Genomic DNA, 26,929 nt, shown 5'->3' on the forward strand with positions numbered 1-26,929 from the left:
CTCAGAACCAAGGTCTCTGACCTTCTCCTGCCCTCCTATCTCCTACCCTTCATTCTCCCCAAGTGAGTCACAGAAACCAGGATTCCTCTTCCCCAAGGTGGGTCACAGAAACTAGAACTCTTTTCCCCAAAGGAAGACATAAAACCTGCAAATATTACTCTAAACTTCCCCAGCCTTTCTGGCCAGGAGCTGGCCATAAAGAAATTCTCTGACGTACCCTTGTCGGATAGGAGATCCTAAGGCCCTCATTCCAGAGTGGACCCCGCCCTATACCCTGGAAAAAGGAATGTCACACAGAAAGGCCAAGAAGAATCTGAACAAACAGGGCTTGCTGGGTTTCTCCACTCTGTTACTATTAGCTCGTTCTCTTCTCCAGTCACATCTCTACATGGCTGGCCATGCTTCATAAGCATAAAAACAAGCAGTTTTCCCTGGGTGTTTGGCTCTTCATTTCTGAAGTCTCCTATAAATCTTTGACCAAATAAACCTGTTATGCCTTTCTCTTATTAACCTCACTTTTCTTATAGGACTGTCAGCCTTGATCCTTATGATGGGTGAGAAAAGGTATAGCGTTCTGCCTCCCAACCTCTAAGGAACTGTTGACCACCTCTGTAAAAATCTATGACAATATAGATGGAGAGCATTTTTTGAAAGATTCATGGTAGGAGCACTTGGAACACCAAGAAGAAGAAGAAACTATGGGAAATACAAACTTTTTTGTTGTTGTTGTTGAGACGGAGTCTCGCTCTGTCACTCAGGCTGGGGTACAATGGTGCCATCTCAGCTCACTGCAATTCCATCTCTCGTATTCAAGTGATTCTTCTGCCTCAGCCTCCCAAGTAGCTGGGACTACAGGTGCCCGCCACCACGCCCGGCCAATTTTTGTATTTTTAGGAGAGACGGGGTTTCACTGTATTGGCCAGGCTGGTCTCAAACTCCTGACCTTGTGATCTGCCCGCCTCGGCCTCCCAAAGTACTGGGATTACAGGCGTGAGCCACCGTGCCCGGCCGAGAAATACAAACTTTTAACAAAGTATTTTTTTCAAATGTTCAAGGAAAATGTAATTTAGACATTTTTATAGAGAACACAGTGAAAAAAGTACGGCTGAACACATTTTTACAAATAATGATCAAAGTCCTAGTGTTTCATTACAGTGATCTGGCAAAAATAAACATGTCATGCAGGATTAGTAATGAATGAAATGAATGAATAACAAGGAAACAGAATAATATAGAATTAAGAAAAATATGAAATAAAAAAATGAGTTATCCTTTAAGCAAGGAATCAGCTTTAATTAAAGGGAAACCCTGACGCAAACCACTTGGGTCTTAAAATACTGTTTTGGCTGGGCATGGCAGCTCATGCCTGTAATCCCAGCACTTTGGGACCCAAGGTGGGTGGATCGCTTGAGCCCAAGAATTCGAGACCAGTCTGACCAACATGGTGAAACGCTGTCTCTATTTATAAATAAATAAATAAATAAAAAATTTAAATACTGTTTTGGCTCTTTGTGGCTAATCTTGACATCTATATTATCCAGAATCTACGTAAAGAACTTGCTGGCTGGGTGTGGTGGCTCACACCTGTAATCCCAGCACTTTGGGAGGCCGAGGCAGGTGGATAACCTGAGGTCAGGAGTTCAAGACCAGCCTGGCCAACATGGTGCAACCGTATCTCTACTAAAAAAATACAAAAAAAATTAGCCAGGCGTGGTGATGCACACCTTTAATCCCAGCTATTTGGGAGGCTGAGGTTGCAGTAATCTGAGATGGTACCACTGCACTCCAGCCTGGGTGACAGAGTGAGACTCAGTCTCAAAAAAAAAGAACTGTCCTTTAAATCAGGTTGGAACAAATCCTAAGATTAAAATTCAAGTCAACTAAATGGAAAGCGGCAGATTTCCTGTTGGATTCTCCTGCCTCTCAGGGTAAAACATAAGGACTGTCTAACTCCTTTATTGCTCTTCTAAAATCCTCCATGTCTTTGAATACTGTGAAACATGCTTAGATAATTATGAGAAAAGGCAATGCATGTCTGTTGCAGGAGATTAGCAAAGGTATGTAAGTTGAACTTACTGATAATCATTGAAGACCTAATGGAATTAAAATGCTTTGGTAAGTTTTAGAACGGGTGCAGTGGCTCACGCCTGTAATCTCAGTACTTTGGGAGGCCGAGGTGGGCAGATCACCTGAGGTCAGGAGTTCAAGACTAGGCTGGCCAAAATGATGAAAGCCTGTCTCTACTAAAAATACAAAAAATTGGCCAGGCATGGTGGCACCCGCTTGTGATCCCAACTCGAGAGACTGAGACAGGAGAATCGCTTGAACCCAGGAAGCGGAGGTTGCAGTGAGCCATGATCGCACCACTGCACTCCAGCCTGGGCAACAAAGAGCGAAACTCCTCTCAAAAAAAAAAAAAAAAAAAAGAGATTTAGTAAGCTTAAAAATTATTTTCATGCTGTTATAACAACTATAAAACTATATTTTTCTTTTTTTTTTTTTGAGATGGAGTTTTGCTCTTTATTGCCCAGGCTGGAGTGTAGTGGCACGATCTTGGCTCACTGCAACCTCCACCTCCCAGGTTCAAGTGATTCTTCTGTCTCAGCCTCCCGAGTAGCTGGGATTACAGGCGTCCATCACATTTCTATATTTTTAGTAGAGATGGGGTTTCACCGTGTTGGCCAGGCTGGTCTCAAACTCCTGAACTCAGGTGATCCACCTGCCTCGGCCCCCCCCACAGTGCTGGGATTACAGGCATGAGCCACTGCACCCAGCCAAAACCATAATTTTCATATTTCTAATAGCAGCTTAGTTTTTATCTCTTCAGCAGAAACCGACTCAGAGTACTTATAACAGTTTCAAGTCCTAATTCATAATGTGAAGTTATGTTTTAGTCTGACCAAGGTTAAGAAATTTTATAAATACTTAGAAACATAGTTGAGAAAACAGGTTAATTCAGGAGATCTGATGGGAAATTACAGTGAGCAGTGCTAATTTGGGAGTCACGTTGCTTTGAGGGTAACAAGATAATTGCACATGCATATGCAAGTATAGTAAATACTTTCTATAGAATATAAATTTTATTGTCTTAAATACTCATATGCATATATAAGGGGAATCATGTTATATACGGTGCCATGAAAGAAGAAAGGGCTTCCATGTATCAAACAAAAAACCCCCACAAACACAACCAGCATTTATCTTCCTTGGAAAAAGAAGAAATTAAAAATCAAATATAAGGTGAACATGTTAGCCCACTTTACTTCCATTCAATGATGTTAGCAAAAATATATCATTATAGAAGATTTAGGGGTACTGATGGTTAAGTGGGAAGACTAGAAATGATCTGGGTAGTTAAAATTTCTTCAACTTTTTTCTCTTTAAAGAAAGTTTATTAATAAAAGCCATTTTATATGAACTATTTAAAAATTTTATTTTTTTTTGATGTGATGACTCAAGGTTGAATACATTGTATGAAGTCTTGCATTATTATTTTTATTTTATTTTATTTTATTTGAGACGGAGTTTTGCTCTTGTTGCTCAGGCTGCAGTACAGTGGCGTGATCTTGGCTCACTGCAACCTCTGCTTCCCGCATTCAAGCGATTCTCCTGCCTCACCCTCCCGAGTAGCTGGAATTACAGGCGTACACCATCACACCTGGCTAATTTTTGTATTTTCGGTGAAGACAGGGTTTCACCATGTTGGTCAGGCTGGTATCATAGTCCTGACCTCAGGTGATCCACCTGCCTCGGCCTCGCAAAGTTCTGGGATTACAGGCGTGAGCCACTGCACCCGGCCTCTTGCATTATTACTAATATTAGATCTCTCAATGTTATGATAATTGGCCATTATGCACAAGGCAAAGTCGAGATCCATAAGAGTTAAGTGATTTATTCGATGTTCTGGAGAGATGGTGGGGATGGGATCAGTGCTCGTTTGACTATATCTTAAGATTTTGGTTCTAGTCTTAGCACTACTCTTATTTTATTAGACAGCGAGTCTCAGTTAATGTTGCACAGGCTGGTTTCAAACTCCTGGGGCCTCAAGTGAGCCTCCCACCTCAGCCTCCCGAGTAGCTGGGATTATAGGCGTGCACCACCATGCCCAGCTGATTAAATAAAAATTTTTATAGAAGCAGGGTTTGGCTATGTTGCCCAGGCTGGTGTCAAACTCCTGCATTCAAGTGATCCACCCACCCTGGCCTCCCAAAGTGCTAGGATTACAGGCATGAGCCACCGCACCCTGCCACAAATAACATTTCAATATCTCACTTTCTTATTCTGTGAAATCAGGGATCAGAAAAATAACAATAGGTTGGCTAGGTTAATCAAAAAAGTGTTCTGTGCTAGAAATTTGGAAATGCTTGGACAAATAAACAGTTTCTTAGGTATAGTATTTCTCAGAGTCTTTGACAAATTAACACTCATAACAGTGGCATGCTGCACTTCACAAACTTTTTGGACATATAAACACTCTTTGTTTTATGTTATGGCATACCATGTAACTGTAGTGAATCTGAAGGATTTCAGGGCAGAACAAAGAAAAAGATGTGACCACAAGGTGGCAGCGGGACACAACAAGCTCTTTTTGGACAGCGCTTTGACAGGTTTGTATGCCAGGAAGTCCCTCACAGCATGAGAGCTTCCAAAGGCAACAACAGTGTAGGGTGGCCACCACCCAGAAGGAGCAGGGTAAGAGCATTCCTGGAGGACTAGAGAGGGTGTATGTGTCATGATGTTGTTAAGCAGCAAGACGGGGGGTTCTCTAGGTTAGAGAGCTCCAAAGGGCAGCAGTGGGTTGGGGTCTTTTATAGCCCGGGGTTTTTATCTATGGATAGTAGATGTTGAGTGTAGTTTGCAGGGTATGTAAAGCAGGTGGGCTCTAGATGGCTAATAATTTGGTTATGTAGGCTATACTTAAACAATTGGATGTGTAAAAATTTGATTTGGTGCTGATGGGCTTTTGAGCTAACAGTTCTGGTTGCTGTGAAGAAGTAACATGGGGCCCCAAAGGTCATTTTTAGATCATTTATGTAACAGTATCACCTAGTCCAGCATTTGCCAACTGTGATCTTCCAGATAAAAATTATTTTTATTCTATTCCAAATATTTTGAACTCCTGCCATTTCAATGTCTACTTCCACCACTTCTGGCAACCACACAAAAATATAAGAAGTGATTTGAAAGGGGTATGCTATTCTTTTTTTTTTTTTTTTTTTTTGAGACAAAGTCTCACCCTGTCACTCAGGCTGGAGTGCAGTGGCACAATCTTGGCTAACTGCAACCTCTGCCTCCCAGGCTCAAGTGATCCTCCTGCCTTAGCCACCAGAGTAGCTGGGATTACAGGCATGCGCCACCATGCCCGGCTAATTTCTGTATTTTTAGTAGAGACAGGGTTTCACCGTATTGGCCAGGCTGGTCTCAAATTCCTAATCTCAAGTGATCTGCCTGCCTTGGCCTCCCAAAGTGTGGGACTACAGGCATGAGCTACCGCACCTAGCCAGAAAATGATATGCTATTCTTGTTGAAAATGCTGAAGGTGACTTATAATTTTTCTTTACCATAAAGCAGTGGTTCCCAAAGTGTAGTCTGCATATTCTATAGTCTGAGGCCCTTTCAGGGTTGTGAACTGAACTTGTTACTTTCTTCATGGAACACCATTTTCACTTTTTAAAAGAATGACTGATATGGTTTGCTGTGTCACCACCCAAATCTCATCTTGAATTGTAGCTCCCACAATTCCCATGTGTCGTGAGAGGGACCCAGTGGGAGGTAATTGAATCATGGGGGCAAGTCTTTCCTGTGCTGTTCTTATGATAATAAGTCTCATGAGATCTGACGGTTTTAAAAGGGGAAACCCCTTTCTCTTGGCTTTCATTCTCTCTTGTCTGCCGCCATGTAAGATGTGCCTTTCGCCTTCAGCCATGATTGTGAGGCTTCCCCAGCCACATGGAACTGTGAGACCATTCAACCTCTTTTTCTTTATAAGTTACCCAGTCTTGGGTATGTCTGTATCAGCAGTGAGAAAATGGACTAATACAATGACTACAGTGTAAGGTTATTCCTATTTGAGTACTTGACAGACTATTTCATGCAAATAGAAGAAATGAGGCTGTCATTTCTTTTTTTTTTTTTTTTTTTTTTTGAGATGGAGTCTCGGTCTGTTGCCCAGGCTAGAGTGCAGTGGCTCAATCTCGGCTCACTCCTAGCTCCGCCTCCTGGGTTCACACCGTTCTCCTGCCTCAGCCTCCTGAGTAGCTGGGACTACAGGCGCCCACCAACACACCCGGCTAACTTTTTTGTATTTTTAGTAGAGACGGGGTTTCACTGTGTTAGCCAGGATGGTCTTGATCTTGATCTTGATCTCCTGACCTCATGATCCACCCGCCTCGGCCTCCCAAAGTGCTGGGATTACAGGCGTGAGCCACTACGCCCGGCCAAGGCTGCCATTTCAAAGAAAACAAATGACAGAAATTGTTGTCAGTGATAAAGCTTTGGCTTTCAAGTGAATTTTGGAAGCCTTATAGCTGCCACTGTGATCCTGAAAGCTATCTAGGACCTTTCTAATTGAAAGGTTCTAATGACATCAGTCATGATATTAACAATTGATTTTTGTTTTGGATAATAAAATGTGTCAATATTTAAAAGATCTGTATAACTCGGAGAACCAATGTCTTCCAGACTGCCAGTGCATGATGTTACAAAATCATGCATTGGTAAAGATCAACTTAAAATTCAAAACAGATTAGTGGATCATAAACACAAATGTATGAAAAGTTCATTGATATGTTTTCAGCTTCCACATTGCAACAACCCATAAGAAATTACCACTTGCTGAGTTTTGGGGTATCAAAGAAGAGTATCCACAATGATCTGAAAAGTGATGATCTGAATGAAAATATATCTCTTTTCTAGGTAACAGATTTATGATTTAAAAAAAATGAATGTCTATTAAAAATGTATCTGTTTTAACACAAATTTTAATTTAACAAATATACATAAACAAAAACTCTTTGGGATCCTCAATGATTTTTTTTTTTGAAACAGAGTCTCCCTCTGTCGCCCAGGCTGGAGTGCAGTGGCGCGATCTCAGCTCACTACAAGCTCCACCTCCCAAGTTCACACCATTCTCCTGCTTCAGCCTCCCGAGTAGCTGGGACTACAGATGCCCGCTACCATGCCTGGCTAATTTTTTTGTATTTTTAGTAGAGACAGGCTTTCACCAGTTAGCCAGGATGGTCTCGATCTCCTGACCTCGTGATCCGCCCGCCTCGGCCTCCCAAAGTGCTGGGATTACAGGCGTGAGCCACTGCACCCCGCCTGGGACCCTCAATAAGTTTTAAGAACGTAAATGGGTCCTGGGGTATATTTGAAAAATACTACCAGAAAGTATTATTTCAATTACTGAAACCTACAAATGGTAAAGTGTTTTCTCATCACCAACATAAAAATATGAAGGTAAAACCAATAGAATTGCTCTGAAATATACGGGGAATACAAAATCTAAGATGCTTCTTTAGTGAGTTACATTTTTATCATATATCTTTTAGATTTTTATAAATTTTGTTTTCTCTGTCTATATTTATTTTTGAGATGGAGTCCCACTCTGTTGCCAGGCTGGAGTGCAGTAAGATGATCTTGGCTCACTGCAACCTCTGCCTTCCAGGTTCAAGCAATTCTCCTGCCTCAGCCTCCCAAGTAGCTGGGATTACATGCACCCAGCATCACACCCAGCTAATTTTTGTATTTTTAGTAGACACAGGGTTTCACCATGTTGGCCAGGCTGGTCTTGAACTCCTGACCTCAAGTGATCCGCCCACCTCAGCCTCCCAAAGTGTTGGGATTACAGGGGTGAGCCACTGTGCCTGGCCTATAATGGTATTTTAATTTGTATGTTGAACAAGGATTGCTCTTAAGGTACAACATTAACAGCAACTCTACTTTTGTCTCGCTTGGTCCCTCCAAAGCTGTCCACTGAAGGATCATTCTTCCCCTGCTCTTTAATGAAAATTTAGTTAATACCATGACTTCAAATTATTTCCACTATAGTACGCTCAACCAGCTGGGCACAGTGACTCACGCTTGTAATCCCAGCACTTTGGGAGGCCAAGGGGGGCGGATCACCTGAGGTCAGGAGTTCGAGAACAGCCTGGCCAACATGGTGAAACATGATTTCTACTAAAAATACAAAAATTAGCCGGGCGTGATGGTGGGCATCTGTAATCCCAGCTACTTGGGGGGCTGAGGCAGAAGAATCACTTGAACCTGGGAGGCGGAGGTTGCAGTGAGTTGAGATTGCACCACTGCACTCCAGCCTGGGAGACAGAGCAAGACTCAGTCTCAAAAAAAAAAAAAAAAGGAAAGAAACAAAAAAAAGGATACTCAACCACATTTGTTTTCTGTTTTTTGTTTTTGGAAACGGAGTTTCACTCTTGTTGCCCAAGCTGGAGTGCAATGACTCGATCTCAGCTCATTGCAATCATTTAGTGTGATTAAGCTCATTGCACTCATTAATCATTTAGTGTGATTAAGCTTTCCTGGTGTCTGTCTGGAATCAAACCAACTCGGCATTTATCTTAAATCCATGATCTGTTAACATATCTTTGGTTATTAGTGATCTCTATAATGACATAATTTATCTCAAAAGACTCCTTGGTTTGAAAATCTGATTAACCACTCCAGTATGTTTTCCAGACTTGAAAACTGGTATTTAGGCCAGGGATGGTGATTCACGCCTGTAATCCCAGCACTTTGGGAGACTGAGGCAGGTGGATCACCTGAGGTCAGGAGTTCAAGACCAGCCTGGCCAACATGGTGAAACCCTGTCTCTATTAAAAATACAAAAATTAGCTGGGCAGGGTGGTACAAGCCTGTAATCCCAGCTACTTGGGAGGCTGAGGCAGGAGAAGCACTTGAACCCGGGAGGTGGAGGTTGCAGTGAGCCAAGATTGTGCCACTGCACTCCAGCCTGGGTGACAGAGTGAGATTCTGCCTCAAAAAAAGAAAAAAGAAAATTGGTATTTGTTGCTTCTCTCTACAGATGCTTCTCAATTTATGATGGGGTTACACCCTGATAAACTCATTATAAGTCAAAAATACACAAAGTTGAAAATGCGTTCAATATACCTAACTTACTGAACAATATAGCTTAGCCTAGTCTATATGCTCAGAACACTTAAATTAGCCTACAGGTGGGCACAATTATCTGACACAAAGCCTATTTTTTAATAAAGTGTTGACTATCTCATGTAATCTATTGAATATTATACTGAAAGTGAAAAAAATGGTTGCCTAGGTTCTTGAAGTATGGCTTCTACTGAATGCATATGGCTTTTGCACCATTGTAAAGTCAAAAAACTGTAAACTGATCATTTTAAGTCAGGGATCATCTGTGTGGTGACAGCCACCATGCCCAACCAATTAATTTTTAATAGCTTAAAAATAATCCACATGATATAAAATTCAAAAATAAAAGGGTATACAATGACATTTTTTTCCTACTCTTGTTCCTTTACGACTTTCTGTGGAGCTAACCCCAGTTAACAGTTTCTTGTTTTCTTTTTTCTTTCTTTCTTTTTTTGACACAGGGTCTCACTCTGTTACCCAGACTGGAGTGCAGTGGGGGTGATCATGACTCACTGCAGCCTCGACGTCCCAGGCTCAAGTGATCCACCCGCCTTAGCCTCCCACAGTGCTGGGATTACAGTTATAAGCCACCGCACCCAGCCACCAGTGTCCTTGCTGGCTCCAGTTTCGTAAGAAATGCCTTTGCATAAAGTAAGATCTAATCTGCACTACAGATGTCACTGATACCCAGATATAATCTATGGTTACAGCCTTGGTTAAGGCTGGAAACCTAAAAATAAAAGTAAGAAGTTGTCAAAAGGACTTCCTAAAAATAAAAGAGAAGTTGTCAAAGGAACTTCCAGGATAATAACTTAACCTACAGAATAATTGTTTAGACTGGCTGGGCATGGTAGCTCACGCCTGTGATCCCAGCACTTTGGGAAGCTGAAGTGGGTGGATCATGAGGTGAGGAGCCTGGCCTGGCCAATATGGTGAAACCCCATCTCTACTAAAAATACAAAAATTACTTAGATGTGGTGACATGCGCCTATAGTCTTAGCTACTTGGGAGGCTGAGGCAGGAGAATCACTTGAACCTGGAAGGCAGAGGCTGCAGTGAGCCAAGATTGCACCACTGCACTCCAGCCTGGGCGACAGAGCAAGACTGTCTCAAACTTCATGTTGGTCAGGCTAGTCTCAAACTCCCGGCCTCAGGTGATCCACCCGCCTTGGCCTCCCAAAGTACTGGGGTTATAGGCATGAGCCACCGCGCCCAGCTATTCTGATCCTAATGTCTGCAGTTTGATAATAGTTAACGAGTCATTTAGTGTATTTGATAGATGTAATATAAACTTGAAATTTTCTTATTGTTTACATAAAGCATCATGTTCAATATCATGAACACAATCACTGCTGCCATCATAATCCTCTTCATAGCTAACATTTATTGAGCACTGGCCACCACCTTCACTTATCGTTATCATGACAAACATTTATTGAGCTCTTACTATGTGCAAGGCCATCATATAAAGAATTGTCAGAGGCTGGGCACAGCAGCTCACGTCTATAATCCTAGCACTCTGGGAGGCCGAGACAGGTGGATTGCCTGAGCCCAGGAGTTCGAGACCAGTGTGGGCAACACGGGGAAATCCTGTCTCTGCTAAAAACACAAAAAAAATTAGCCTGGCGTGGTGGCGTGTGCCTGTAGTCCCAGCTACTTAGGAGGCTGAGGCAGGAGAATTGCTTGAACCCAGGAGGTGGAGGTTACAGTGAGCTGAGATTGCGCCACTGCACTCCAGCTTGGGTGACAGAGCGAGACTCTGTCTCCCAAAAAATAAAAAATAAAAAACAACAAAAAAAGAATTGTCAGATAATCATGACATAGTACTTATGAGGTAGGTACTCTCATTATGCCTGTTTTACAGATGAGGAAACTGAATAATGAAATGGGTTAAGTAATGTACTCAAGGTCACACAGTTACTAAAAGATGAAGCCAGGATTTGAACCCAAGCAATCTAACACACTAACCTGTTATCAAGGGGCATCCATGGAAGAGTAATATACGTATCTGAGGACAGTAAGTAAGGACAGCTTCTACAGCCCCATCAGTCAGATTTACGCAATGTCCCATATGAATCTCCTATGCAAAAATAAAATAAAGTCAAATGAAGACAAAGATCTATAATAACAGTATGAACAATTTTGAGAAACATTCTGATACAAAAAGAACCAGGTATCTACTTGCAAGAAAAAGTATATAGAAAAGACCAATGTAAGTCTGAAGTAATTTGGATGAAGCAGCTTGAAAAGTTAAATGCCCAACCATTTTATAAAGTAATGTGTAATATCTATTAAAGCTAAAGATGAGTATGCCCCAGAACCCAGCAATTCCAATTGTTGATATATATTATAGAGAATCTCTTCTACGTGTGCACAAGGAAACAATTTATAAATATGCCTTTTGTAGTATTACTTGTAATAGTAAAAAAAGTGCTGAACAGGAAAATCAATGCTTTATAAATAGAATAAGGGAAAACAGCTAAAATGAAAAAATCTACTTGTATTAATAGACATAAATCTCAAATATGTTAGTTCAGACCCTCTGGCAAACAGTATGGTAGTATCTTATAAAAATACTGTATTTAAAAAAACATGTATTTGCTATATGACCCAGCAATTTCACTCATAGGCATTTACCCAAGAAAAATGAAAACACGTCTCCACAGAGGTTTGTAGGCAAATGTCTGTAGCAGTATTCCTAACAGTCCAAAACTGGCAACAACCCAAATGTCCATCAAATGATAAAATTATTTTTTATTTTTTAAAAAATTTCCGTAGGTTTTTGGGGGAACAGGTGGTATTTGGTTACGTCAGTTCTTTAATGGTCATTTGTGAGATTTTGGTGCACCCATCAACCAAGCAGTATACACAGAACCCGATTTTTAGTCTTTTACCCCTCACCTCCTTCCCACCCTTTCCCCGAGTCCCCAAAGTCCATTGTGTCATTCTTATGCCTTTGCATCCTCACAGTTTGTCTCCTACTTATGAGTGAGAACATATGATGTTTGCTTTTCCATTCCTGAGTTAATTCACTTAGAAGAATAGTCTCCAATCCCATCCAGGTTGCTGTGAATGCCATTAATTCATTCGTTTTTATGGCTAAGTAGTATTCCATTGTATACATTTACCACAGTTTCTGTATCCACTCGTTGATTGATGGGCATTTGGGTTGGTTGCACATTTTTGCAACTGCAAATTGTACTGCTATAAACATGTATGTGCAAGTATCTTTTTCATATAATGACTTCCGTTTCTCTGGGTAGACACCCAGTAGTGGGATTGCTGGATCAAATGGTACTTCTACTTTTAGTTATTTAAGGAATCTCCACACTGTTTTCGATAGTGGTTGTGCTAGTTTACATTCCCACCAGCAGTGTAGAAGTGTTCCCTGTTCACTGCATCCACACCAACATCTATTATTTTTTGATTTTTTTGATTATGGCCATTTTTACAGGAGTGAGGTGGTATCGCATTGTGGTTTTGATTTGCATTTCCCCAATCATTAGTGATGTTGAGCATTTTTTAATGTTTGTTGGCCATTTGTATATCTTCTTTTGAGAATTGTCTATTCATGTTCTTAGCCCACTGTTTGATGGGACTGTTTGCTTTTTTTCTTGCTAATTTGAGTTTGTTCTAGATTCTGGATATTAGTCCTTTGTCAGATGTATAGATTGTGAAGATTTTTCTCCCACTCTGTGGGTTATCTGTTTACTCTGCTGACTGTTCCTTTTGCTGTGCAAAAGCTCTTTTAAGTTTAATTAAATCCCAGCTATTTATCTTTGCATCACATGGTAAAATTATAAATAAATTATGGCATATCCATACTATGGAATACTACTTAGCAATAAGAAGGGGCTGAGCGCAGTGGCGCACACCTGTACTCCTAGCACTTTGGGAGGCCGAGGTGGGTGGATCACGAGGTCAGGAGATCGAGACCATCCTGGCTAACATGGTGAAACCCCTTGTCTCTACTAAAAATACAAAAAAAATAGCTGGGCTTGGTGGCACGTGCCTGTATTCCCAGCTACTTGGGAGGCTGAGGCAGGAGAATCATTTGAACCTGGGAGATGGAGGTTGCAGTGAGCTGAGATTGTGCCACTGCACTCCAGCCTGGGCAACAGAGTGAGACTCCATCTTGGGGAAAAAAAAAAAAAAAGAAATGAAATATTAACATATGCAACAACATGGATCAATCTCGCAAACACTATGCTAAGTGAAGGAAGTAATATAAAGAAATAAAACCCAAAATACTATATTATATTCTGCAGAATTCCATTTACATCATATTATATTTATATAAAGTTGAATTTATATACAACTATAGAAAAGCCAAAACAATGACAAAGTAAATCAGTGGTTGCCTAAGAGAGGGTCACAGAAGGGGATCAACTACAAAGGACTAGAGACAAAAAAACAAAATAAAACCACAGAGAAAACAGACAACTTTTTAGGGTGATGAAAATGTTTATGTATCAATTGTGGTGGTGGTTATATGGCTGTATAACAATTACCAAAATTTGTCCAACTATGCACATAAAATGAATGAATTTTCTTGTATGTAAATTATACCTCAATTACACCTGAAAAATTTCAGAAAATAATTTTGAATAACACAAATTGTAAAGGGACATATATTATGAAGCTATTATGTAAAATTTAAAAACATATAAAACAAGGCTATGTCATATTTATGGATTTATACATAATAGAAAAAGTATCCATTTCTGTCTGAGCAGGGTCCACAGGAAGGAAAAAAAGAAAAGGTATCCAAACATGCAAGGAGAGATACATAATCATATTTAGGATAGTGGTTACCTCTGAAGGCAGAGAGGGAGAATAATTGAGCGTGGCTTTAGATGTAACATTATTTTATTTTATTTTACTTTATGTTTTTTTGAGACAGAGTTTCATTCTTGTTGCCCACGCTGGAGTGCAATGGAGCAGTCTCGGCTCATTGCAACCTCCATTCCAGGGTTCAAGTGATTCTTCTGCCTCAGCCTCCCGAGTAGCTGGGATTACAGGCGTGTGCGACCACACCTGGCTAATTTTTGTATTTTCAGTAGAGACAGGATTTCACCACGTTGGTCAGGCTGGCCTCAAACTCTGACCTCAAGTGATCCACCTGCCTCGCCTCTCAAAGTGTTGGGATTACAGGCGTGAGCTACTGCACCCAGCTGTAACATTATTTTAGAAAAAGAACAAATCCAGCACTTTGGGAGGCCAAGGCGGGCAGATCACCTGAGGTCAGGAGTTGAAGACCAGCGTGGCCAACACAGTGAAACCCCATCTCTACTAAAAATACAAAAATTGGCTGGGTGTGGTGGTGTGCACCTGTAGTCCCAGCTACTTGGGAAACTGAGGCAGAAGACTCGCTTGAACCTGGGAGGTGGAGGTTGCAGTGAGCCGAGATCACTGCATACCAGCCTGAGTGACAAAGTGTAACTCTGTCTCAAAAACAACAACAACAACAACAAAAAAAACAAATTAAATGAAGGCATTAAAAAAAAGAAAATTCTGGCAGATTAGGGTCTTACTGAAATTGCATACTCATAGCATAACTTTTATGGAAAACAATTTAGGACTGTTAAAAAAGTATTCATACCTATTAATCCATTTGTTCCATTTTGGGGAGTTCATTATAGCAATGGAAGGAAAAATGATTGTCCCAATATATAATTATTTCTAATAGTTAAAAACCAGAAACAATCTGAATTACCAACAATAAAAAACAAGTAAAGTATGTTACATCATATGGACAGTCTGTTCTCTGATATGCCGGGATCTAGAACAGTAAATGCTTAATATTTATTAATAAATGAAATTTTATACTGCAAATTAAATTTTAATTATAAGGATTTTTGTAGAAACTTATGAAATGACTGTAATATAAGGCCAATAATGTGATAACATTTATTGAGGTACTACCACGTATCTGGAATTGTATTAAAAGCTGAGGATAAAATGAACAAGATGATGAACACAATGATCAACAGAGATTTCAGAAACGATCATGATATTTGCTAAATGTTGTAACATAAGTTTGTACTGAGTGTTTGTCGATCTTTTTTTTCTTTAATTTTATAATTTTTTAATTTTTTTGAGACAACGTCTCACTCTGTTCCCCAAGCTGGAGTGCAGTGGTGCAAACACAGTTCACTGTAGCCTCAACCTCCCAAGTTCAATTGATCTCCCCACCCCAGCTTCCCGAGTGGCTGGGAGTACGGGCATGCACCACCACCTCTGGCTAATTTTTTTTTTTAGATGGAGTTTCGCTTTTGTTGCCCAGACTGAGTGCAATGGCATGATCTCAGCTCACTGCAACCTCCACCTCCCAGGTTCAAGCCTTAGCCTCCTGAGTAGCATGCACTGCCACACCCAGCTAATTTTGTATTTTCAGTAGAGACAGGGTTTCTCCATGTTGGTCAGGCTCATCTCCGAACTCCCGACCTCATGTGATCCACCTGCCTCGGCCTCCCAAAGGGCTGGGATTACAGGCGTGAGCCACCATGTCTGGCCAATTTTTGTATTTTTCCTTTTTTTTTTTTTTTAGATGGAGTTTTGCTCTTATTGCCCAGGCTGAAGTGCAATGGTGTGATCTCAGCTCACCACAACCTCTGCCTCCTGGGTTCAAGCGATTCTCCTGCCTCAGCCTCCTGAGTAGTTGGGATTACAGGTATGAGCCACCACACCTGGCTAATTTTGTATTTTTAGTAGAGACAGGGTTTCTTCATGTTGGTCAGGCTGGTCTCAAACTCCCAACCTCAGGTGATCCACCCGCCTTGGCCTCCCAAAGTGCTGGGAATACAGGCATGAGCCACCGTGCCCAGCCTGTATTTTTCATAAGGACAAGGTTTCACTATGTTGCCCAGGCTGTTCTTGAACTCCCGGGCTCAAGGGATCCACTTGCCTTGGCCTCCCAAAGTGCTGAAATTACAGAAGTGAGCTACCGCATCTGGCTTCTTGTCAATCTTTAGTAAAGGTCCTTAGACCTTTAATCAAATTGATTTCCAAATTATAAATAATTTAGCAACATTAATAATTTAATTTCCCAGAACAGAACAAATTAAAAGCAACAGATTAAAATGTGATGAAAGGTAGGCCTATGCATTACCTATGAGTCAGTTGAAAAAAAAAAATAGTTAGGGCTGGGTGCAATGGCTCACACCTGTAATCCCAGCACTTTGGGAGGCCAAGGAGGGTGGATCACCTGAAATCAGGTGTTTGAGACCAGCCTGGCCAACATGGTGAAACCCTGGCTCTACTAAAAATACAAAAATTAGCTGGACGTGGCGGCAGCCGCCTGTAATCCTAGCTACTTGGGAGGCTGAGGCAGGAGAATTGCTTGAACCCGGAAGACGGAGGTTGCAGTGAGCTGAGATTGCACCATTGCACTCTAGCCTGAGCCACAAAAGCGAAACTGTCTCAAAAAAAAAAAAAAAAAAAAGAAAAAAAAGTTTAAGCCAGACATGGTGGCTTATACCTGTAATTCCAGCACTTTGGGAAGCCAAGGCAGAACTGCTTGAGTCCAGGAGTTCGAGATCATCCTGGGCAACATGGCAAGACCCGGCTCTACAAAAAATAAAAAAGTAGCCAGGAGTGGTGGCACATACATGTAGCCCCAGCTATTCAGGAAGCTGAGGTGGGAGGACTGCTTGAGCCAGGGCAGTCAAGGCTGCCGTAAGCCATGATTGGGCCCGTGTACTCCACCCTGGGTGACAGAACAAGACCCTGTCTCAAAAAACAAAATTTAAGTTTGTCCTTCAGTTTGAGTCAGAGGATGCTATAAACCAAAGGTTAAAGTATATTCACTCAGGCCAAGCATGTGGCTCACACCTGTAGTGATTCAGCACTTTAGGAGGTCAGGACAGGGGGATCACTGAGGCCAGGAGTTTGAGACCAGCATGGGCAACATAACAAGACCTGTCTCAACAAAACAAAACAATTTTTTTAAAAGTATATTCACTCTACTTTGTTTAAGGAAGGCATTAAGTTCTAATACATTTCTAATAAATTTCCATTAAAATGTTTTGGCACTTTGGAATAATCTTTAGAAAACAAAAAATAAAAAATGTAATGATATGGCACTACAGTCACCAACACTTACTGGTTATTGTATTCTGTTCTCATTCTGCTTAGTTTGGGGCTCTTAATTTTATAATGCTGAGGTAAATATGTTAGTATGTTTACTATCATGCATAACAACTAATTGCTTGGTGGTTTTATTTGAAGGTGATAAACTAAGTTAACTGAGAACTTTATTTAAAATTATAGTAATTACAGGATAATGTTGTAAGCATTACATAACCTAGTGAATATAATGCAGTTAGTATACAGCCTGGCATAACAGTAAGTGCTCGACAAATGTTTGCACTTAAAATACCAAAAATTACTGCTCTTGCATTTAGGATGCAACTTGGAATTCAAAACTTGGTGTAATAATAATATGGTAATTTCTTTCTTTCTTTTTTTTTTTCAAGATGGAGTTTCATTCCTGTTGCCCAGGCTGGAGTGCCATGGTGCAATCTCGGCTCACTGAAACCTCCCACCTCCCAGGTTCAAGCGATTCTCCTGCCTCAGCCTCCCAAGTAGCTGGGATTACAGGTACTTGCCAATATGCCCAGCTAATTTTTGTATTTTTAGTAGAGATGGGGTTTTTCCATGTTGGCCAGGCTGGTCTTGAACTCCTGACTTCAGGTGATCCACCTGTCTCGGCCTCCCAAAGTGCAGGGATTATAGGCATAAGTCACCATGCCCAGCCTAACATGGTTCTTAATAAAATATTTAAAATATATATATGCTACCAAGACCCAGATATATAAGATCACAAAAAAGAATCTCTTTGGGCAATAATTCAAGGATAAATATTTTGGCAAAAACATGCATTGTCATTCCATTACAATAGTTGGCTTTTTAAACAAATGTATTTATGGTCGGGCATGGTGGCTCACAGCTATAATCCTAGCACTTTGGGAGGCCAAGGGGAGTGTATCACCTGAGGTCAGAAGTCTGAGACCAGCCTGGCCAACATGGCAAAACCCTGTCTCTAATAAAAAAATATAAAAAGTAGCTGGATGTGGGTAGCACATGCCTGTAGTCCCAGCTACTTAGGAGACAGAGGCTGGAGAATCGCTTGAACTTGGGACATGGAGATTACAGTGAGCTGAGATCACACCACTGCACTCCAGCCTGGGCGACAGAGCAAGACTCCATCTCAAAATAAATAAATAAATAAATAAATATTAAAATGAAAAAAGTATTTAATTAATTTATTTAAGATACAAGGTCTCACTATGTTGCCAGGCTGGACTCCAACTCTTGGGTTCAAGAGATCCTCCTGCCTCAGCCTCCCTGAGTAGCTGGGACTACAGGCATGCACCCCTGTACCCTATTAAAATAGTTATTTTTACTAACATTTTTATAATTCATTTATAGCTGCTTACTTCCAAAAAGGATTTGATGTAGCTTACTGTTAAACTGCACAGTTATATTATACCACTTGTCAACTGGGGAAGGCGAAAACCAAAATCCTGGAATAAAAGGCTTCTTAATATATTTAGAAATAGGTTACAAGTGTATTAGTGGGCCGGGCGCGGTGGCTCAAGCCTGTAATCCCAGCCCTTTGGGAGGCCGAGACGGGCGGATCACAAGGTCAGGAGATCAAGACCATCCTGGCTAACGCGGTGAAACCCCATCTCTACTGAAAAAAAAAAATACAAAAAAACTAGCTGGGCGAGGTGGCGGGCGCCTATAGTCCCAGCTACTCGGTAGGCTGAGGCAGGAGAATGGCAGAGCTTGCAGTGAGCTGAGATCCGGCCACTGCACTCCAGCCTAGGCGACAGAGTGAGAATCCGTCTAAAAAAAAAACAACAAGTGTATTAGTGATTCAATTCAAAGGATGAACACAAATTTAAGAGCTTTTTTAGGCCGGGTGCGGTGGCTCACTCCTATAATCCCAGCACTTTGGGTGGCCAAGGCAGTCTGATCACCTGAGGTCTGGAGTTTGAGACCAGCCTGGCCAACATGGTAAAACCCCGTCTCTACTAAAAATACAAAAATTAGCTGGTGGCACACGTCTGTAATCCCAGCTGCTTGAGGGGCTGAGGCACAAGAACTGCTTGAACCTGGGAGATAGAGATTACAGTGAGCCGAGACCATGCCACTGCACTCCAGCCTGGGCAACAGTGCGAGACTCCATCTCAAAAAAAAAAAAAAATTTTTTTTAAATGATCATACAATGTGGCTATCAAGAAAAATAGGATGACAGGATGTCAAGAGAATTAGTACTCCTGGTAGAAATATCATTAAGACCTGAAATCCTATTATAAATAATATGACTTTACACTGATAAACATTCATAATCTTCATCCATAATAAGATGATTCTTAAATCTGTTAGCAGCTAAAACTTCTGGGAAATAAAGCCTTTTATTGGAAGTAAAATGAGTTTTTATTTTAAAGCACCTTTATTTTATTCCCTAACTTAACAGTTTTTATTTACTCTGGCAATAAAGAGATACAATCCCCACCAACAAAGTCCCTTAAATATTTAATTGATAAAGCATTGGTTCTCTGCTAGGTTTTAAAAATAATTTCTGAGAATATAAACATTTAATCACCACCATCTTTATAATTATTTTTAAATTACCTCTAATTTCTTGGCACAAGGTCCACTAACAAGTGCAATCACACCACTGTCAGATACCTAAGCAAAGGGAAAAAGAAACACAGTCCATGAATCCAGACAATGGAAGTAGAATTTTCTAAAATGTATTCATTATTTAGATATAGTCTTATTGCCTCCCATTCATCAAACATGTGTTTTAGCCATATATAACTTCCACCCTGGTTACTTAATTGAGAGGAATATGCCAAAATATATTGCAATTACTTAACCACTAAAAGCATGAAGTGGTCAATAGTTTCAACGAAAACAAAATGAACTAATTGTTATATGTTCTCATTAGTCATGAAAACACATTTGGTAAACACATAGTCCATATGTTTGAAGCCTATATGTCATTTACCTGAGTAGCTGAAAAGTCAACACACTGCAAAAATGGGCAGTTTTTTCCTAATGCATGTAAGGACACATCAGTAATACTTAAGCAGCCACCTAAGTCGATGATCTTTAGCAGCTGGCAATTGAGTGCAAGAGCAACGACTCCTTCATCAGTGAGACTGCAGCATCTTTTCAAAGAAGCTTCATGTAGGTATGAACAAGATGAAGCCACAGCTTTTATTCCTGGGAGAAAATATAATTATGTATCAATAAGCTATATGTATGTATATGTAGACATGAGAAATGTGACTGATTTTCATTTTAGCAATCACCAATTCAGTGTTAGCCCTTTTCAAAGCAGTCCACCTGTGAGGATATACTGATTTTCCAGTGATGCTGTCATTATTCAGAACTCTCTTGGAATGTTTCAGGAATTTTCTACACAGTCTGTAGTATCAGCAATTAATGGCAAGGCTTTATTGTCCACAGGTTGAATTGCTTTTAGGAAATAGCCAAAAGTCATTCAGAACCCAATTAGATAGTTAAATAGTAGGCGATTCTCCTTTTGGTTAAAACAAAAATTTTCAAGTAATCAAGTTAATTTTCTTGTGGACTTTGGAGGGAAACCAAAAGTTAAACTGCACAAATGGTTTCAGTCATGGTCTTCATGCTTACGGTTAGAAATTTATAGCTATGCCTATGTATTCTCTCTCCCTCCACTTTGACTGTGTTCTCAAAAGTGAATTTATTTTCTACCACCATGCTCCTTCTGTTAGCCTGGACCAATCTTACATTTTTCTGAGGGTCAAAAAAGAGAAGTCTTTAAATCCAGTTAAGCTGATATAAGTGTACACTGGAGATGGGTGCACATAAATAAAAAGTACTTTGGGGATCCTGGGCCCTTTGGTCATAAACAAACATGGTAGCACTGTCAAAAGATACCTTTATGGGGCCGAGCATGGTGGCTCACGCCTGTAATCCCAGCACTTTGGGAGGCTGAGGCGGGTGGATCACAAGATTGGGAGATCGAGACCATCCTGGCTAACACGGTGAAACCCCGTCTCTACTGAAAATACAAAAAAATTAGCTGGATGAGGTGGCGGGCGCCTGTAATCCCAGCTACTCGGGAGGCTGAGGCAGGAGAATGGCGTGAACCCGGGAGGCGGTTGACCCGAGATCGGGCCACTGCACTCCAGCCTGGGCGACAGAGTGAGACTCCATCTCAAAAAAAAAAAAAAAAAAAAGGGATACCTTTGTGGGCAAAACACACAGAAGGGAATATGGTAAATTCATGGGTAGGTCATTCCTACTGTTTTCCATATCTTAAGAAAGAATTTTTTTTTCTTAAGACCAGTTATTTTATTTACCAGTGTCCAGCATGGAAGTTGTGATACAATAAGAACTATATTTGACCTTTGTTCTCAGTCCCTGACATAGAGCTCCAAAAAGCCTTGGAATTTCCTGAGTGATAGGAATACCTTTTGTTAGTCCTAATAAGCCCCTTTTGATCACACCTAAGTTTAGGCTAATGAGGTGACAGCACAGGACCCTTAGACAGCCTAAGGTTGGGGCTGTCTCCAGGAAAAATCAAGTGATTAGAAGGTTAGAATATTCAGCTCAGTCCACAGACCTTTGGCGAGGTGGGGGTCAGGGACAGCAGGGAATAGGGGATGGGGATTAAGCTCTATAAAAACTCTTGGGATGGACGTGGTGGTTCACGCCTGTAATCCCAGCATTTTTGGAGGTCGAGGCAGGCAGATCACAACGTCAGGAGTTCAAGACCAGCCTGATCAACATGGTGAAACCCTGTCCCTACTAAAAATACAAAAATTAGCTGGGCATGGTGGTACATGTCTGTAATTCCAGCTACTCAGGAGGCTGAGACAGGAGAATTGCTTGAACCTGGGAGGTGGAGGTTGCAGTGAGCCGAGATTGCACCACTGCACTCCAGCCTGGGCAACAGAGCAAGACTCCCTCTCAAAAAAAAGAAAAAAAAAAAATTCTTGGCCAAGGGCAGTGGCTCATGCCTGTAATCCCAACACTTTGGGAGGCCGAGGCGGGCAGATTACTTGAGCTCAGGAGTTTGAGAGCAGCCTGGCCAACATGGTGAAACTCCGTCTCTACTAAAAATACAAAAATTAGCTGGGTGTGGTGTTACACGCCTGTAATCCCAGCTACTCCAGAGGCTGAGGCAGGAGAATCTCTTGAACCTAGAGGTAGAGGATGCAGTGAGCTGAGATGGCACCACTACACTCAAGCCTGGGCGATAGAGTGAGACTCTGTCTCAAAAAAAAAGAAAGAAAAAGAAAAGAAAAGGAAAAAAAAGGAAGAAGAAAAAACAAACAAAAAACCTCTTGAACAAGGAGACTTGATGAGCTTCTGTGTTGCTGAATGCATCCACATGCTGGGAGGGCAATGTATCCCAAGTCCATGGGGACAGAGGCTCCTGCGCTTCCAGACCTCACCTTATGTACTCTTCATCTTGCTGTTCATCAGTGTCCTTTATAATCTTTTAGAATAAACTGGTAAATGTAACAAAAGTGATTCCCTGAGTTTTGTGAGCCATTCTGACAAATTTTCGAATGGAGGAGGAGGTCATGGAAACCCTCCATTTATAGTTGGTCAGTCATGTGTACCAGAGGCCTCGTCTTGCAACTGGCATCTGAAGTCGGGATAGTCTTGTGGGACTGAGCCCTTAACTTGTGGGATCTGATGCTAACTCCAGGTAGTGTCAGAATTGAATTAAATTGTAGGGCACCCAGATGCTGTCCAGAGAGTTGGAGAATTGTTTGGTGTGAAAAAACCCCACACATTTGCTGTCAGAAGTATGGTGTGAGTGTAGAGAAATGTGGTTTTATTGAAGAAGTTCTTTTTAGTGAGTTATTATTTATGTAAACATTTTAAAACTTATGCTTGTTTGCAATATTATGAATATCCTAACTTGCTAACCAAGATGACTGCAAAATATACTCAACTACCCACAGAATTTTCCAGAAATGTAAGTAGGCCAAAAAAGTCTTCCTTTCTTATATTAAAAAAAAAAGAAAAGCCTGGGCAACATAGTGAGACCTCGACTCTACTAAAAATAAAAAATTAGCAGGGGGTGGTGGTGCACACCTGTGGTCCCAGCTACTTGGGAGGCTGAGGTGGGAGGATCGCTTGAGCCTGGGAGGTTGAGGCTACAGTGAGCCAAGATTGTGCCACTGGATTCCAGCTTGGGTGACAGAGCAAGACACTGTCTTAAATAAATAAATAAATAAAAATAAATATTAATGCAAACCAAATATTGAAAAAAAGAGATCTATGGGGGAAAAAAGGTAAAGATTTACTAATTCATGTAATAGTGACACTGAACAATGCAGTTTGTCTAGCTATTAAAAACTATGCATTACACAAACTGATAGGAGAATACCTGGTAACTTTACTCTGATGATTAATTCTTTTGTAATATGGCATCAAAAAAGCCTTAACAAAATATGAACTGGTCATTTCTTGTTCCACTATACCAGGCAAAATATTTAAAATATAGACATACGTATCCATTTTTTTTTTAGTTTTAATTTTAATTTTATTTTTTTTGAGACAGGGTCTTGCTCTGTTGCCCAGGCTGGAGTGCAGTGGCACAATCTCGGCTCACTGCAACCTCCACCTCCCAGGTTCAAGCAGTTCTCCTGCCTCAGCCTACCAAGTAGCTGGGACTACAGGCACATGTCACCATGCCTGGCTAATTTTTTGTATTTTTTAGTAGAGATGGGGTTTCACTGTGTTAGCCAGAATGGTCTCGACCTCCTCACCTCGTGATCTGCCCGCCTCAGCCTCCCAAATTGCTGGGATTACAGGCGTGAGCCAACACGCCCAGCCTATTTTTTATTTCTTTGAGACAGAGTCTCCGTGTCACCCAGGCTGGAGTAGTGATGCAATTTCGGCTTATTGCAACCTCTACCTCCCAGGCTCAAGGGATTCTCCTGCCTCAGCCTCCTAAGTAGCTGGGACTACAGGGTGTACCACCATGCCTGGCTAACTTTTGTATTTTTTGTAGAGACAAGGTGGGGGTGGGGGACAGTTCACCATGCTGGCCAGGCTGATATCGAACTCCTCGGCTCAAGCAGTCTGCCGGCCTCCCAGCTAAAAAAGTGCCGGGATTACTGGCATAAGCCACCTAGCCTGGCCCATGTTTATTTTAAATATGTTTAAAATACAAGGTAGTGACTTACCCACTGTCTTTCTTAACTTTGAGCACTGCTTATAAGCAAGAATTCTAACTTGGATTATTTTCTTAGTCTGAATGTTTTTACTGATAAACATAATTTGTATTTCTTTGACTTCTTCATACTCTCTTTTGACGTATTTTCTCCCTTACTCCACAGTTTTACCAGATAGTGAATAGTAATCTACACAGTGTTAATAAATATACCTTCTGAAGTTACAGAAACTCGGTTCCCTTTTGAAGAATTTAAATTTAATTTCTTCAGTTTTCTACAGTTAGACAAGTGCAGGAGAGCAGCATCTGATATATCGCAGCTCCGTAGGTCTAGAGTTTGGACTTCAGGATGTAAAATCTGTAACAAATAAGTGATTTTGAAAAAATTATTTCTTACTATAAATATAAAATATTCCATATTCAGTGTTTTGGTGGTCATAACAGACAAGTGGCTGATGTAAAATACAGCAAAGAATACAGAAGCATATCCATGTGGAGACAGACACATCAAGCAGGGGAAAGCCACATCTACTTCCAGCGGGAGGTGCAGCTTTCAGTGCCAGTCCTTCTTGGGACACAAAGTACTGTTGAGATGGCTAATTCAGGGAAAGGATCCGTAGACCTGAGAAGCTTAACCAATGTGGCAGTGAGTAATAATCTTCTGGTAGTTGCTAGCATTAGAGACTCTCCCTACGTGCCTCTGTGCTTAGGAAGTGTGAGTCTTTAATCACTTGTATACCAAGTGCTTACAGAGCACTAGTACTGCTTATCTAGAACATTTACCTTCTATATCATTATTTTTGGGAGCTAATACAATACCCCAGTATTACTGGGTGTTTTCTTGAGGTTGACAAATAATAGATTAATTCCTAAGCATTCTGAGCTCTTTCCTGGGAGTATTTTTCTGTTCTTTTTTCCCAAAATAGAAATGGCTTTACCTTTCTGAAAATAAAATAATGTATTATTATTGTAAAGCATTCAATTTAGAAAAATTATAATAAATTATAAGAATAATGATTTCTATTTATTAGATGCTTACCAGGAAAGGTACTGTCATATACATTATGTTATTTTTTGTTTTATTTTATTTATTTTTTGAGATGGAGTTTTACTCTTGTTGCCCAGGCTGAAGTGCAATGGCACGATCTCGGCTCACTGCAACCTCCGCCTCCCGGGTTCAAGCGATTCTCCTGCCTCAGCCTCCCAGTAGCTGGGATTACAGGCATGCACCACCACACCTGGCTAATTTTGTATTTTTTAGTAGAGATGGGGTTTCTCCATGTTGGTCAGGCTGGTCTCGAACTCCTGACTTCAGGTGATCCACCCACCTCAGCCTCCCAAAGTGCTGGGATTACAGGCGTGAGCCACAGTGCCTGGCCTACATTATGTTATTTAATATTCTCTCTCTATGTTATGTATAGATATAATATATGCTATATATAACTATGCTTATTATCATAAATTATATTATAATGAATATACCTGTGTACTTTTCTATTATCTCCCTGAGATTTCTACAGGAAGTAAATTGTTGAGTTAATAATAAGCAAATCTTTAGAATTTTTAATAGTTAATGCCAAACTGTCCTTCTAAAAGGTTTTTTTTAAATCAATTTACACTCTCACTAGCAGGAGATAAAAGTGACAGTTTCTCCACACTATTGCTAACATTGGGTTTGGGGATTGTTTTCAAGTCTCTGCCAAACTGAAATTGTTTTCAAGTCTCCGCCAAACTGAAAGGCAAACTGTCACTTTGATGACTAGTAAGGTTAAATATCCTTTGATATGTTATTGGAGATTTGTATTTTTTCCTCTGAGTAGTTCCTGATTCTTCTGGTTTTTTATTTGGTTGTTTTGTTTTTTCTTATTGGTTTGGAGGGATTCTTTATATTGTCAAGATAAAAAAGCCCCTAGATTTTCATACATATTGTAAATATTTTTCCAAGTTTTTGACTTCGTTTCTTTTTTTTTTCTTCTTGCCATAAGGAAGTCTGTATTTTTAAGTAATCAAACCCATCCATCTTTTTTTTCTTGGTTTCCAACTTTGGTATCATGTTTAAAAAGGCCTTCTCCATCCAGAGAGTACAAAAGGATTTACAAAATACTTCAAAAACAGCCATCCAAAGATGTGTGTAACTTTGTAACAGATGCTGTATCTGGCTTTTTGAATAATGTCATAAGCAGGACTCTTGTTAAGAATGGAGTCTAGGGGGAGAGTACCCAGAAAAATCATGTCTTATTTTTCTATTTCATTCACCCTCTTCACCCCTCCTTTTTAATTCAGCTAAAATTAGGTTTAAAAAATAGTAAGGATTGCCATCAAACAAAAACCTAAGTCACTGATGTATAAGCTAAAGGGATACAAAGAAATGTGGATGGTGGAAAAGTGAAGAAAACCACCATTTTTCCACAGTGTCATAATGGTTCATCTACAAGTCACATACAACATTACATACTTTAACAGAACCATCAACAATAAGAACCCGGAGATATTATTCTACTTCCACAGAGCCAAGCAAACTACACTACTAAGATATCTATGTTCAAATGCAAGCTAACATGAAGAAAATAAATCATTATAATAAAGGTATATCAGGTTAATGCA

At 40.5% G+C, this 26,929-nt stretch overlaps 1 protein-coding gene across 5 annotated transcripts in view; it reads right to left on the reverse strand.

Moving 5' to 3' along the window:
- The window catches only part of AMN1 (antagonist of mitotic exit network 1 homolog), a 57,920-nt gene that overhangs the window by 6,843 nt on the left and 24,148 nt on the right, over positions 1 to 26,929 (reverse strand). For all 5 annotated transcript variants that reach the window (XM_007968108.3, XM_007968106.3, XM_073020608.1 and 2 more), the window contains 4 exons: positions 24,539 to 24,683; positions 20,150 to 20,367; positions 19,771 to 19,827; positions 11,095 to 11,206 (listed from right to left, as the gene is read on the reverse strand). In XM_007968108.3, the coding sequence (XP_007966299.2) occupies positions 11,095 to 11,206; positions 19,771 to 19,827; positions 20,150 to 20,367; positions 24,539 to 24,683 (532 nt within the window). The remainder of the gene's footprint in view (positions 1 to 11,094; positions 11,207 to 19,770; positions 19,828 to 20,149; positions 20,368 to 24,538; positions 24,684 to 26,929) is intronic.

Source organism: Chlorocebus sabaeus, chromosome 11 (assembly GCF_047675955.1).
Source record: "Chlorocebus sabaeus isolate Y175 chromosome 11, mChlSab1.0.hap1, whole genome shotgun sequence".
Taxonomy (NCBI): Eukaryota; Metazoa; Chordata; class Mammalia; order Primates; family Cercopithecidae; genus Chlorocebus; species Chlorocebus sabaeus.